Genomic DNA, 15,934 nt, shown 5'->3' with positions numbered 1-15,934 from the left:
GAACGATAGAATACAAATAGCCGACAGAAAGAGAAAAGTTTTAATCGAAAGACTCGTTGGATTTCTGTAAAATATACAAAAAGAAAGGAACTACACGAAATTCGTTTCAACGCGCTTCTATCGACAATTTCTCTTTTTCTCGCTAAAAATGGCAAATTTTCCAATTTGGTCAGAAGAAGAACTTTAATTCTCTGTAGTATTCTTCGAATGGAAAAGAGTTTTTGGTACTTTTGGAATTAGCAGACAAGAAAGAATACGAATATAGTTCGTGCCTTTAAGTTGACAGGGCTTAGTAAGAAAACCTGGAAATATGTCTTAAGTCTTTTTCTTGATTTATCACTAATTAATTACAACGAAGAAATGAGACATCGGGAAAGAGAAACTTCGAAAAGAGAGACACAAATGTAATTAATTGAATCTCGGGGAAATCGGTACCTTTCAACTTGGAAAGAGGCGTCGATGGCTCTTCTGACCAAAAACCAAACCAAAGTTAGTACAAATAATGAAGTTAACAACTATATTTTCCAACCGCCGGGAGAAAAATATTAACAGAGAACTAAAAGATACTTATTGCCTAAAGGCATTCTGCCCAAAGACATTGAGTGTTTTTGAAATAATAATAATAATCAGCTAGGCTAATACCCGAAGCACCACCTTAGGCCGAAGTCATCCAGCGACTTTCAAAGCCATTAATTCAGGTGGCCGGGTTACAATGCGTAGGAGGGGGGTGGCAAGCCCTTCATGCCACGCGAGGCAACAGCTCCCTACACTAACTACTACCGTTAACCTCGACAAGTTTTTATGGAAGGGGAAACCGAAGAGCTCGGGGTAAAACCATTTAACTTAACGCAGAAGGAGTTGTTCCGAGTTTTCACCCAGTGCCACAAGCTGGGATCGAACCCGGCTCCTCTTGCTGCGAGGCGAAAGTGCTAACCACTCAGCCACCCCAAAGTGATTCTGCCCAAAGTGATTCTGCTCAAAGACATTCGGCCCAAAGGTATACTGCCCAAAGATATACTGCCCAAAGATATACTGCCCAAAGATATACTGCCCAAAGATATACTGCCCAAAGATATACAGTCCAAAGATATACTGCCCAAAGATATACTGCCCAAAGATATACTGCCCAAAGATATACTGTCCAAAGATATACTGTCCAAAGATATACTGTCCAAAGATATACTGTCCAAAGATATACTGTCCAAAGATATACTGTCCAAAGATATACTGTCCAAAGATATACTGCCCAAAGATATACTGCCCAAAGATATACTGCCCAAAGATATACTGTCCAAAGATATGTACTTATATATAAACTATATTTCACTTGATGTAAAAGATTTAGCAAGTCACATGTGTTGGAATATGCTGCGGACTATTTTTGGTTCCGAATCGAATTTTGCCAGCAAATGAACATGTTTCAAACGAATGACGTTATCATGAAGTGCACAACGAGATGAATATTTCTTCAGTAAAAGACATATTACATACTTCTAATAATATATTTATTTCTAAAGGTTCTAGAAGATCGCAAAACCCCGCAAATTCAAATTTCAGGCCTCCAGTCCCGGAATCTATGCAAATATCTATCCACACATAACATTCGGAGAGAGGGAAAAAGAAACGAAAAGGTAATCATCTAGTAAGAGTAATAAATCAAGCCATCGCCCCCGTCTTCGAGGTTTTTTATCTCACTTATCAGCAATCCGAGTTAAGCTTTCATTAGAATTGTAGACGAACGATGTTCCCATTTAAATATAGCAGACGCTTCTTCCTTAGTCCTCTTCTCCCTCTAACGGCGGCGCAGTTTGTACCTAGCGGTTGATAATAGTCAAGCCAGAAAAAAATTCCCTTTTCGGTTTCGCGCAAAGATTGCTAAGCCTCGGGTTTCGGGTCGTATGTAAACTAAAGCTCGCGCTGAATTAATGTTCGTCGCGAGTGCGGCTTTGAAGAAACCTGCAGAGAGAGAGAGAGAGAGAGGAGAGGAGAGAAAAAAAGCAATTAGGAAAGGCAGCCCCAGTGGAGATTTTGGCGGGCTATAGGGGACCCTGAAGGTCTCGAACCTAGGCGGCCACTCTCTCCAAGAAATGAAAAGGGTGGGCAGCCCGCGAAAGAAAAGACCAATCGATAGAAATGACTTTGCGGGAGGCAAAAGTGTTTTTCAACGTTTCGAGTTGTTTTGGCAAACGCGGGTCCGACTGTTGTTTCGCTCTCCTTCCTTCTCAATCGAGGGAATTAGAAACTTGTGCCCTGTTCACGCGTCGTTCAATAAGGCTTAATTGAGCAAATCCAAGGGGGGGGGGTCGTTCGCTCCCGATTTACCCCCGTGCCTTCATATCTTCACGAAATTTTGGTACATTTGCCAATCGCCAAGTGTTATTTTTATCGTAATATCAAGAATATATTTATTTATACTCAGGGAGAATGAATATGTCGAAACTATGGACGGACACGTTGAGGCCCTAACCCCGTCACGCTAGGGGGGGGATGAAAAAGGAGGGGGTCTTATTTTTTGCGTCCTCTCAGCAGCGTTAAGCGCGTCGGAAAACGTAATTTTTAAGAACCAATGAGATTATAGTATTGTTTGATTTTATTAAAGCGGAGGAGCATACCGGGGGCCCCAACGGGTGGAATTGGAGAAACGCTAAAAATATTCTCGACATACTCACTCTCCCTGAGTATAAATAAATACATTCTTGGTAATACATAATCATCAATGGAATAAGATATAAGGTTACCGTCGAAAACTAGATAGTTTACGTATTAGGGGGGTGGCGGAATGGTTAGCGCTTTCGCCTCGCAGCAAGAGGAACCGGGTTCGATCCCAACTTCTGGCACTGGGTGAGAACTCGGAACTACTCCTTCCGCGTTGAGTTTGCAAGCCTAATCCCCACTAGTGAAAGGGGTTTTCTCCCGAGTTCTTCGGTTTCCTCTTTCCATAAAAACTTGTCTAGGTTAACGGTAATAGTAAGTGTTGGGTCGCGTGGCATGAAGGGCTTTCTACCACCCTGCTACGCATTGTAACCCGGCCACCTGTGTAAGGCATTATAAGTCACTATATGACTTGGGCCTAACTGATTATTATAATAATTATTAGCATAAGTCTATAATATTTTTCCAGCTGACCAACTTTGTAGGTCAAACGCAGACCACCTATCCCAATAGGAACACGTATCGCTTGTTTGTCACTATGAGGAATATTTTACTGAGAGCTAGTAACGGAGTGACGTCATCACAAGAAGAAAATCTCCTCCTAGCGAGGCGCTGTGTGACGCGTTAGGATGCAAAATGGCAACGAAGCTCGTAATGAAGTCTGTCTCGTGAATAGCTCTCAGTAAAACCTTTGCGTGTGAAGAATAGGAAGTGTCACACTTATGTAACAAAATGATACACTTATGGTATTAGTAAACACTATTAGCGTTTTAGACGGCTATGACCAACGAAATAAAAGATGTAAGTTTTTTGGCATCTCATTAAAATTTTAAGCTCTATTGCGTTTCATCAGGAATCCATACTTCTACTTGTAATGCTTATCCTGCCGTATCGCGTATGTTAAGATCACTCTGACGGCTTTGGCCCCGCCTACGAGATAAAAACTCCCCTCTGCGCGCGCTCCCCTCTCACGTTGTTGTTTGTTAAGTTAACATTGTGACGTCAAAAAACCCGTCAGCCACATCGAGACGAAAATCTGTCGGGTTAAGCATTCCAAGTAGAGGTATGCATTCCTGGTGTCATTCGAGGGAAAACTGAGCAATTCCCAGACTCGCGATAGACAGTGGAAAAAGCAGAGCCAAGTTTTATAATTTTTCCTGATCCGATTCCTAAATTTAAAAATTTTAAAATCCCATTCTGAATGATGGTGAACATACCAATATCAAAATTATAATTCATAACACTGCTCTCGCAATAATTATTTTATTTTTAATTGGGACGTTCCGTTAAAACTGTGACGAATCCTTGATAATGTTAAGGAGGAAGACTACTGTGGCCATTGTCTACTTTCGCGCTATTTCAAGCTAAACTCTTTTAATTTTGTATTTTAACTTATAAAATTAATATTTAAGTGTAGAACAGCCTCTTGTTTAGTGCTTAAAATAATTTTGACAATTTTAAATTTAAAAGTTATTAAGTTATTACGTTTTAATTCGGACCCCCGGAGCTAAACAAGTTGGGCAAGCACCCAAACTACCCTTTAGTTAGGACCTTATATCTCGTTAACTATTAATATTATAATTATCAAAATTATTTTAAGCACTAGAGGAAGGTTCAGCCTAATAAGAAAAATATAATTCAATTATGTATTTGTTAAAACAGAAACGTTCAGCTTGAACGAAAAAGAGGCTTTTACTATATTCTTCCCCCTTAAGAACAGGGTCTTAAGAACTCGAATAAATTAAACCTCGTTAAATAATGTTTTTCTCGAACATCCAACACATTAAAAACTAAATTTATAACATCATTATCTATTAGAAAAACGTAACATGTTTAAAAGCAAAATAATACTGTCGAAAATATGCGCTATGCTCATACTAAAGATAAAGTGAGTGCTCTGCCGGAAAGATTTCAGTATTTGAAATCCTACCACCCCGAGGGAATACAACTTTCCACGCGGAAAATCAATACTTTCAATGTAATGGTGATGAATGACCTGGCTCTTGCTTTTTCTATTATTCATTCAGCCACCTCGAAAGAGTCAAATACTATCATCCCCATTAGACCCCCGAGCATCAAAATATCCACCAGATACTAAATAAATAACATAGCAATGAAATATAAAATAGTTTAAAGGAAATACGCAAATGATGCTTAATGGGTAATACATTCAGAGGGAGAAAATATAAAATGTTTAAACCTCTTTCAAACACTCTTTCTTGCTTAGCATGTGTATCAAATAACACTCGAAGATCTATTTGGTCCGAGTTTAGCGCCTTTTTGTTTGCTCGAAGACCTATCAATACGAGCTATTAGTAAGTTTTTAAATCTCTACAAATTTGTTAAAGGTTTAGCTTTATTATCCCTTTTCTTAATGGACTAATCTACTTATTCGCTAATTTTATCATCCTTTACAATGCAGTCCATAGGTGGTTCCTTTGAACTTAACAAATCAAATAACAAAACCTATTTACTTGGGTCAACAATTAAAAAAAAACAATGTTAATAAACACGGAATTCAAGCCGAGTTGTTACACTTGAATAGATGAAACATTTTCACAACTTGTTTGCCACACAAACGCTAATTAAGATTTTTTTCTATTACCTAAGCACCATTATTTTAATATAATTTTTTTCATAATCATCGAGATTAACGGTAACAGTAGGGAGCTGTTGGCTCGCGTGGCTTGAAGGGCTTGCCAACACCCTTCTACGCATTGTAACCCTAGACAGGGCCGGACTGGCTAGTAGTTGTCCCCACCGGCTATGCAATCGTGTGGGCCCCATTTCCCATTAATGCAAAATTTTTCCTCTTTGGCCCCCAATTTGAGTTGGCCCCGATCTTTCCGGCGATCGCCGGTTTGCCGCCCTGGCCAGTCCGGGCCTGACCCTGGAAACCTGAATTAAAAATACATTAAAAGTCACTAGCTAATTTGAGCCTAAGTTGGTATCTTGGGTATTAGCCTAGCTGATTATTATTCATTTTAATGAAGGAGAAAACCAAATAAGTACAAAAACCAACAATTAATAGATAGTAGCCCCAAAACCATTTAATTAATCTAAATTACCGTTCATTTTCTCCACACAATATCTGAACAGATAAGACGAATATCCTTGAGATATTTGAGACCCGGTCGTTCGAGCTTTTCCAATATCAGGGCTTCAATTTTCCCAGGGACCATTTATTAGAGATAGGTAATTAGCGTGGCATAGTCCCGCAACTATCCCCGTGGAATTGTCTTTGGGAAAAATAAAGCCATTATGGAACATTATCTTATGTACAAAAAAAAAATAAAGAACGGTCCAAAAACCATAAAAACGCGTTATTCGAACCGTTTGGCTAGTTCTTTGTTTATCGAACGAGCCTTCGGGAGTGTTTAAAAGGAACGAAAAATCGACGTAATGGTTTTTAAGGAAGCCACGGAAAGAAAATCAACTCAACCGCGCAGCGTGCTGGAAAGGCGCGTTTCCATAAGCACCCGCGTCAGGAGTGGTGCTGATTTGGGCAGAGCAACCCTTAGGTTTTACCACGAAGCGGATGGGGTGGAGTCGCGTCCTCCAAAAACGGTATCAGCGCTCCCTAGCGGGTGTTTAGGAAAACTGGGCGTTATGAGATTTTACCGAGTGCGAGGGGGGGGGGGGCTGGGGTTTAGTTACCCCAATAAAGGAAGAGCGACCTAACATTAAAGCGCGGACTAGATAACATTTTTCAACTTTTTATTTATATCTCGACCGTCTACTGAATCTTCTATTGGAGTTTGTTTAAGAATAACTTAAAGCAGACTAGCACCGTCCATCCCGGCTTAGACCGCTATGTCCGATGACAGTGTCCGTTCTGTAGCGATAGTAAATAACCGGGCAACAGCCGGTTTTACTTTGCTCATAAAGAACCCCAGATACCAGTTGTTACGTTTAAGAGACGTTATCGCATTTTTCGGGACAAGCCCTCGCCGAAAAAAGGTATAATTTGGTGATGTATGCGTCGACGTATTAAAAATGAGTGAAAAAAGGAAGACAACCAAAAAGAGAAAATATTGGAGATTGTGATTCAAATCGCCGTTTATATTTTTGGGAGGTTTAAATCTGCCTAAATTGGCCCCTTTTTTAAGTAATGGTCTCACGAGGCTATTTTTATAATCGCCCTGGGACGAGCTTTCTTTGCTTGGAATTTTAAGAGTGATTTTAATAGCGTCCTAGAAAAGATGATGGGCCCTTTAGTTTGCTCGTAGACCTATAATAAAATAGGTCGACCTGATTATCAATAACGGTCGAACCGTGGAAAAAATGATATTTTCTCTCCAATAAGCCGGCTTACCCAGAATGGATAGAATTTGAAACCGCGAATGTATTTGAAATCTCTTGACCTGATGTTAATATTTTTATAAGGGTTTTAATATTTGATTTACAGATTTTTATACTTATTGTCTTGATAATTTTGAAATTTTTCGTAGCCCTGATTGACAGATTTTTATTGTCTTGATTATTTTGATATTTTATGCAGCCCTGAATTCCAGATTTTTATACTACTTGTTTCGACTATTTCAGTTTTGAAGCCCCGATTCCCAGATTTTTATACTACTTGTTACGACTATTTCAGTTTTGTAGCCCGGATGCCCAGATTTTTATACTACTTGTTTTGACTATTTCAGTTTTGTAGTCCCGATGCACAGATTTTTATACTACTTGTTTCGACTATTTCAGTTTTGTAGTCCCGATACCCAGATTTATATACTACTTGTTTCGACTATTTCAGATTTGTAGCCCCGATGCCCAGATTTTTATACTACTTGTTTTGACTATTTCAGTTTTGTAGCCCCGATGCACAGATTTTTATACTACTTGTTTCGACTATTTCAGTTTTGTAGTCCCGATGCTCAGATTTTTATACTACTTGTTTCGACTATTTCAGTTTTGTAGCCCCGATACCCTGATTTTTATACTACTTGTTTCGACTATTTCAGTTTTGTAGCCCCGTTACCCAGATTTTTATACTACTTGTTTCGACTATTTCAGTTTTGTAGCCCCGATGCTCAGATTTTTATACTACTTGTTTCGACTATTTCAGTTTTTTAGCCCCGTTACCCAGATTTTTATTACTTGTTTCGACTATTTCAGTTTTGTAGCCCCGATGCACAGATTTTTATACTACTTGTTTCGACTATTTCAGTTTTGTAGCCCCGATGCCCATATTTATTTACTACTTGTTTCGACTATTTCAGATTTGTAGCCCCGATGCACAGATTTTTATACTACTTGTTTCGACTATTTCAGATTTGTAGCCCCGATGCCCAGATTTATATACTACTTGTTTCGACTATTTCAGATTTGTAGCCCCGATGCACAGATTTTTATACTACTTGTTTCGACTATTTCAGTTTTGTAGTCCCGATGCTCAGATTTTTATACTACTTGTTTCGACTATTTCAGTTTTGTAGCCCCGATACCCTGATTTTTATACTACTTGTTTCGACTATTTCAGTTTTGTAGCCCCGTTACCCAGATTTTTATACTACTTGTTTCGACTATTTCAGTTTTTTAGCCCCGATGCCCAGATTTTTATACTACTTGTTTCGACTATTTCAGTTTTGTAGCCCCGTTACCCAGATTTTTATTACTTGTTTCGACTATTTCAGTTTTGTAGCCCCGATGCACAGATTTTTATACTACTTGTTTCGACTATTTCAGTTTTGTAGCCCCGATGCCCAGATTTATATACTACTTGTTTCGACTATTTCAGATTTGTAGCCCCGATGCACAGATTTTTATACTACTTGTTTCGACTATTTCAGTTTTGTAGCCCCGATGCCCAGATTTATATACTACTTGTTTCGACTATTTCAGATTTGTAGCCCCGATGCACAGATTTTTATACTACTTGTTTCGACTATTTCAGTTTTGTAGCCCCGTTACCCAGATTTTTATACTACTTGTTTCGACTATTTCAGATTTGAAGCCCCGATGCCCAGATTTATATACTACTTGTTTCGACTATTTCAGATTTGTAGCCCCGATGCACAGATTTTTATACTACTTGTTTCGACTATTTCAGTTTTGTAGCCCCGATGCCCAGATTTATATACTACTTGTTTCGACTATTTCAGATTTGTAGCCCCGATGCACAGATTTTTATACTACTTGTTTCGACTATTTCAGATTTGTAGCCCCGATGCCCAGATTTATATACTACTTGTTTCGACTATTTCAGATTTGTAGCCCCGATGCCCAGATTTTTATACTACTTGTTTCGACTATTTCAGTTTTGTAGCCCCGATGCCCAGATTTATATACTACTTGTTTCGACTATTTCAGATTTGTAGCCCCGATGCACAGATTGTTTTACTTGTTTCGATTATTTCAGATTTATATATAATTTTTAAGTTTCAAGCCGTGATATTAAGATGATTAAGCCAGTTTTCAAATATAATCTAGTAATCTACATGATTTTTAGAAGGTAAAAAGTTCGTAAGCTTACTAGCTCCATCTACCGAAACGTAACCGAACTATACTATTTAGCAAACGACATTCTTGAGACGCCCATGTATTATCATTAACTAGAATAGAGCTCCGCATGCATTCTCAAATAATTAGAACAGAAAAAAAACTTGTAGAGGTTAACGTTAATAGTTAGTGTAGGGAGCTGTTGGCTCGCGTGGCATGAAGGGCTTGCCACCACCCTTCTACGCATTGTAACCCGGCCACCTGTTAAAAGACATTAAAAGTCGATAGATGACTTGGGCCTAAGGTGGTGCCTTGAGTATTAGCCTAGCTGATTATTATGAATATAATCATTATTAATTAACCACCAAAACCTAAATTTTTATGAATAATAGAAATTAACTGATAATTTATGGATATAATTCGCGGTCATAAAACAATTTAATATGCAAAAAATAACTTTTAATTCGGATAATTTTCGGTCATGGATAAAAACCCTGAGCTCTCAATTTCTAAAAGCTAATCTAAGAAAAGCTAATACGAAAAATATGTAGGATAAAAATTATATTTAATTCCTTCAATTCGAATGTGGGGCCTGATTTTGGCGCAGTCGTCCAAGCGTGGACGATCGACTGTTGGCACGGAAACCCCGAAAAGTGCGACCGCGAAAAAAGGAATATCGTGTGTGTTCCGCTATTTTAAGTAAGTAGCCTGTTTCCATGCAAAAAAAAGAAAACGGCAAAGTCGGAAATAGAGTGAACATGGAAAAGGTATTCGAAGAAATATATATCTCAGCGGGGAGCTTCCCTCGTCCGTACTCTGGATATTTCTTTATTTCTCCTCGCATTCTGCTTTGCGGCGCAACACGACGAAAAGCGATAAAACCAACGTCCGCTTCTATCCATAGAAGTTCTGTATGGATAGTTTGCGGGCCATACTAAACATCGTCACCCGATAACTCCGCTCCGTATAAATTAGAGTATACCGTACCCTAACCGTGGTTCGCGAATCAACTAGCGGATACATCGCGTGTAAACCCGGCCTCTATCGATTTAGTGGATGCCTCGCCACGAAAACCTATTTTTGGGGGAAGTTTGCCTTTACAAAGGCACAGTCCACGGAGGGGGGCGTCGGAACCCCAAGATTCGCTTTGCTTGTCAGCCTACTGTGTATGAGAAAATAGTAAGGCTCCACATACTCCCGTTGCTTTCCGTAAATGAAAATATTGGAACTGACTCTATCCGGCACTACAAGGCCACATATTCAGTGTTACGAGGAAATGACTAAAAAAGCTTCCATTCCTCCCCCTCCCTCCCCCCAGACACAATACGCCCTCTACAGGGATCCCGAGAAACGAAATTGAACTGTATGTGGTACGGATTTAAAGGAAACGGAAGTATTAACATTCTAACCTTGACTTATAAATTTTGAAGATTCTATAAAAAATCGTTATTCTTTAGTTCTCGTGTTATGAAGACTTTTAGAGATATTATTAAGCTATCATGGCGACTACAGTGTGGCGAAATCCCTAGAGTCAATGCCATAATGTAAATCAGCAAAGATCCCGGAATTCTAGAAAATATAGTTTGCTAATAAAGCGTCGCGAATCCCTATATTCATAGGTGAACTATTGATTAGCAAAGGTCCCGGGATTCTAGAAACTATAGTTTGCTAATGAAGTGTGGCGAAATCTCCATATTATTTGCTGAACTATTGATTAGCAAAGATCCCGGGATTCTGGAAACTATAGATTGTTAAAAGAGCGTCGCGAAATCTCTATATTAATTTCTGAACTATTGATTAGCAAAGGTCCCAGGATTCTAGAAACTATAGATTGTAAATAGAGCCTCGCGAAATCTTTATATTCATTTCTGAACTATTGATTAGCAAAGATCCCGGAATTCTAGAAACTATAGTTTGCTAACAAAGCGTGGTAAAATCCCTATATTCATTTCTGAACTATTGATTAGCAAAGATCCCGGAATTCTAGAAACTATAGATTGTAAATAGAGCCTCGCGAAATCTTTATATTCATTTCTGAACTATTGATTAGCAAAGATCCCGGAATTCTAGAAACTATAGTTTGCTAACAAAGCGTGGCAAAATCCCTATATTCATTTCTGAACTATTGATTAGCAAAGATCCCGGAATTCTAGAAAATATAGTTTGCTAATAAAGCGTGGCAAAATCCCTATATTCATTTCTGAACTATTGATTAGCAAAGATCCCGGAATTCTAGAAACTATAGATTGTAAATAGAGCCTCGCGAAATCTTTATATTCATTTCTGAACTATTGATTAGCAAAGATCCCGGAATTCTAGAAACTATAGTTTGCTAATAAAGCGTGGCAAAATCCCTATATTCATTTCTGAACTATTGATTAGCAAAGATCCCGGAATTCTAGAAACTATAGTTTGCTAATAAAGCGTGGCAAAATCCCTATATTCATTTCTGAACTATTGATTAGCAAAGATCCCGGAATTCTAGAAAATACAGTTTGCTAATAAAGCGTGGCAAAATCCCTATATTCATTTCTGAACTATTGATTAGCAAAGATCCCGGAATTCTAGAAACTATAGTTTGCTAATAAAGCGTGGCAAAATCCCTATATTCATTTCTGAACTATTGATTAGCAAAGATCCCGGAATTCTAGAAACTATAGTTTGCTAATAAAGCGTGGCAAAATCCCTATATTCATTTCTGAACTATTGATTAGCAAAGATCCCGGAATTCTAGAAAATACAGTTTGCTAATAAAGCGTGGCAAAATCCCTATATTCATTTCTGAACTATTGATTAGCAAAAATCCCGGAATTCTAGAAACTATAGTTTGCTAATGAAGCGTGGCAAAATCTTCATATTTAATGTTGAACTATTGATTGAAAAGAGACTTAAAACGGTTTGATTAGCAAAGATCCCGGGATTCTGGAAACTATAGATTGTTAAAAGAGCGTCGCGAATCCCTATATTCATTGCTGAACTATTGATTAGCAAAGGTCCCAGGATTCTAGAAACTATAGATTGTAAATAGAGCCTCGCGAAATCTTTATATTCATTTCTGAACTATTGATTAGCAAAGATCCCGGAATTCTAGAAACTATAGTTTGCTAATAAAGCGTGGCAAAATCCCTATATTCATTTCTGAACTATTGATTAGCAAAGATCCCGGAATTCTAGAAACTATAGTTTGCTAATAAAGCGTGGCAAAATCCCTATATTCATTTCTGAACTATTGATTAGCAAAGATCCCGGAATTCTAGAAACTATAGTTTGCTAATAAAGCGTGGCAAAATCCCTATATTCATTTCTGAACTATTGATTAGCAAAGATCCCGGAATTCTAGAAACTATAGTTTGCTAATAAAGCGTGGCAAAATCCCTATATTCATTTCTGAACTATTGATTAGCAAAGATCCCGGAATTCTAGAAAATACAGTTTGCTAATAAAGCGTGGCAAAATCCCTATATTCATTTCTGAACTATTGATTAGCAAAAATCCCGGAATTCTAGAAACTATAGTTTGCTAATGAAGCGTGGCAAAATCTTCATATTTAATGTTGAACTATTGATTGAAAAGAGACTTAAAACGGTTTGATTAGCAAAGATCCCGGGATTCTGGAAACTATAGATTGTTAAAAGAGCGTCGCGAATCCCTATATTCATTTCTGAACTATTGATTAGCAAAGATCCCGGGATTCTAGAAACTATAGTTTGCTAATGAAGTGTGGCGAAATCTCCATATTCATTGCTGAACTATTGATTAGCAGAGATCACAGGATTCTAGAAACTATAGATTGTTAAAAGAGCGTCGCGAATCCCTATATTCATAGCTGAACTATTGATTAGCAAAGATCCCGGGATTCTAGAAACTATAGATTGCTAATAGAGAGTCGCAAAATTATTATATTCATTTCTGAACTATTAAGCCGCAAAGCTCCCTAGATTCTAGAAACTGTGGCGAAATCCCTATAGGTGGTTTCTTTTCGTTTGTTCTGGGATTTCAGAGTAGAGTAGGAAGAGTAAGGCTATGACGTCATTTTACACCGAATCTGTGGTGACGAATAGTTTGAGTTGGAGTAAAAACGTTTTTCCAAAATGGCTGCCTGTGGCCTTTTTAGCAGATAAATTCTGGCTAACAGACGACAAAAACCGATTTACTCCTTTACACAGCCTTTTCTGAAGGAGTAAAAAGAGTAGCCATAATACTCCGGAACAGCGAATAGTTTATAGACCAGAGTAATTATCACCCCCGGAACAGGCGATTAAAACATTTTCGGGTAAAAAGAGTACACTTTTAGTCCGAGAACAGGCGAAAAGAAACTACCTTACATTAATTGCTGAACTATTAATCAGCAAAGATACCCGGATTCTAGAAACTGTAGTGTACTCCTAGAGCGTCGCGAATTCCCTTGCACTGTTAAACTATTAATCGGCAAAGCAACCGGGATTCTAGAAACTGTGGTCTGCTAATAGAACGTGCCGAAATCCCTATAATAATTTCTGTGATATTAATCAGCAAAGCTCCCTTGTTTCTAGAAACTGTGGTCTACTAATAGAGTGTGGCAAAATCCCTAAATTCATTGCTGAGCTATTAATCAGCAAAGCTCCCTTGTTTCTAGAAACTGTGGTCTACTAATAGAGTGTGGCAAAATCCCTAAATTCATTGCTGAGCTATTAATCAGCAAAGCTCTATTGTTTCGAGAAACTGCGGTCTGCTAATAGAGTGTGGCAAAATAAAATATTGCTGAACTATTAATCAGAAAGATCGCGGAGAAGATATAAATATATATTTTAACTTCGCAAGTTCAATTGTTGAGAAAACTACCGCCAAATAAAATTTGTTGGAAAAGACTAATAATAATTATAATAGTTTAATAGAAATTTACGAAGAACCTTTATCAATATAAAGACAAGTTTGTAAAGTAAAATTAATAAACTTTCATTATCTCGAGTAATAAGCGCAAATGTATCGAGTTAGTGAACCAATAAAACATTCCTTTTTTACGAAACAATCCGGGAAGAAATTCCTAGGTAGCGAGTCGGGTAAAAATGCGTCCAGCTCGCGCCCCTGTTGGTGAAACGGTGAACCAAGAAACAGACGCCCCAACTAAGATTAATTAAATCGTAGGATGGGAAAGCGCAGCGCCCCCTCGCGGAAGTATGGCCAAGTAATAAGGGAAACGTGGACGGAGCTCAGGGCGAAGTTTCCATCGCTGCAGCAGCGGGAAATCGTAGGCCTTTTGATTGCCAAATAACAAAAGTTACGTCGCCAGTAATGAGCTTAGGCGCTTACGTCTAATTAGCAGCGCTTGGATTAAGGAAAAAAGAGCTTACTGTCAGCGCAATCGGGGCCGATGTAGCCCGGGAAGCAATGGCATTTGCCCAACTGGCAATTTCCGTGACCATGGCAATTGCTGGGACACGAAGTTGGCACGTCATCTGAAAAGAAAAAAAATCAATTGTACAAATTTTGACAAGTTCCAAAGTAATAAACCAATGACGTTTTATTCCAAGTTATTTTTGCTTTATTTTAATTTTGGAAAAAAATCCCTTGATAATACTCAGTTGAAAAATTTTAATTGCAAAACCTTTGGAACATATTTTAGATACACCTATAGCAAAATGCGCATATTTCCGTGTAGCTATTTAAAAAAATCTACAAATTGTTGCGGTTTTTCTATAGACATTCTATCGAAATCTAATCTGAATCCTATAGAAAAAGGTTAAAATTTCTATTAAAAAATTTATCATCTTTCCGTATAGCGTTTGTAAACCTGATAGAAATGTTGGGGTCTTTTCTATAGACATTATATCGAAATATTACATGAATTATATAGAATATGTTTCAAAGTTCTATTAAAAAATGTATCATCTTTCCCTATAGCGTTTGTAAACCTGATAGAAATGTTGGGGTCTTTTCTATAGACATTATATCGAAATATTACATGAATTATATAGAAAATGTTTCAAAGTTCTATTAAAAAATGTATCATCTTTCCCTATAGCGTTTGTAAACCTGATAGAAATGTTGGGGTCTTTTCTATAGACATTATATCGAAATATTACATGAATTATATAGAAAATGTTTCAAAGTTCTATTAAAAAATGTATCATCTTTCCCTATAGCGTTTGTAAACCTGATAGAAATGTTGGGGTCTTTTCTATAGACATTATATCGAAATATTACATGAATTAGTAAAACGTCAAAATTTCTGTGAAAAATGGGTAATTTTTCCACAGCCATTGTTAAAAACCGAGATTTTGGGATATTTTATATAAATAATATTTATAGAGCAATCTAGGGAACAGATTTCTATTAATTTCTATAAGATTTTATTTAAAGTCTATAGAACCTTTTGGTACTGAAAAAACCCGGCAATTTAAGTCTTGCAAAAAAGTTTAAAAAAAACGAAAAATTTAATTAATGTGTATTACGAAACCTTTAGAAAAATGCTCTATAAACATTCTATAAAAAATCCAATTTGAATCCTATAGAAAAAGGCTTGTCTATGAATAAAATGAGTCATTTTTCCATAACCATTGATAAAAACAGAAATTTTGGGGACATTTCTTTAGAAATATTTATAACGCAATCTATGGGTCATAGAAAACCGTACTTCTTTAAGATTGTAAATAAAGTTAATTGAACTTTTTTGTACTTCATTAATTTTGAATTTTATTAATTAATATTCATTGTTACCTCGCACTTTACGAATAGAAGCGAAAGGGTGTCTACGCTACTTTGATTGCGATATCAGATGAGGTTTCTGATAGAGAGTAGGAAGTCGATGTAGTCACTCCTTCACAAATGAGAATCAAACTTCTAACGAGGACCAATCAGGATTTTT

The 15,934-nt window shown here is 37.4% G+C and overlaps 1 protein-coding gene across 5 annotated transcripts in view; it reads right to left on the bottom strand.

Annotated features, from left to right (window-relative positions):
- The window catches only part of LOC149943621 (teneurin-m-like), a 280,977-nt gene that overhangs the window by 57,238 nt on the left and 207,805 nt on the right, over nucleotides 1-15,934 (bottom strand). For all 5 annotated transcript variants that reach the window (XM_090175899.1, XM_090175900.1, XM_090175902.1 and 2 more), the window contains one exon: nucleotides 14,421-14,525. In XM_090175899.1, the coding sequence (XP_090032025.1) occupies nucleotides 14,421-14,525 (105 nt within the window). The remainder of the gene's footprint in view (nucleotides 1-14,420; nucleotides 14,526-15,934) is intronic.

The sequence above is a fragment of the Leiobunum rupestre genome, chromosome 5 (genome assembly GCF_980474605.1).
Source record: "Leiobunum rupestre chromosome 5, qqLeiRupe1.1.hap1, whole genome shotgun sequence".
NCBI lineage: Eukaryota > Metazoa > Arthropoda > Arachnida > Opiliones > Sclerosomatidae > Leiobunum > Leiobunum rupestre.
The sequence above is the reverse complement of the archived record's forward strand: the minus strand, read 5'-3'. Positions and strand labels throughout refer to the sequence as shown.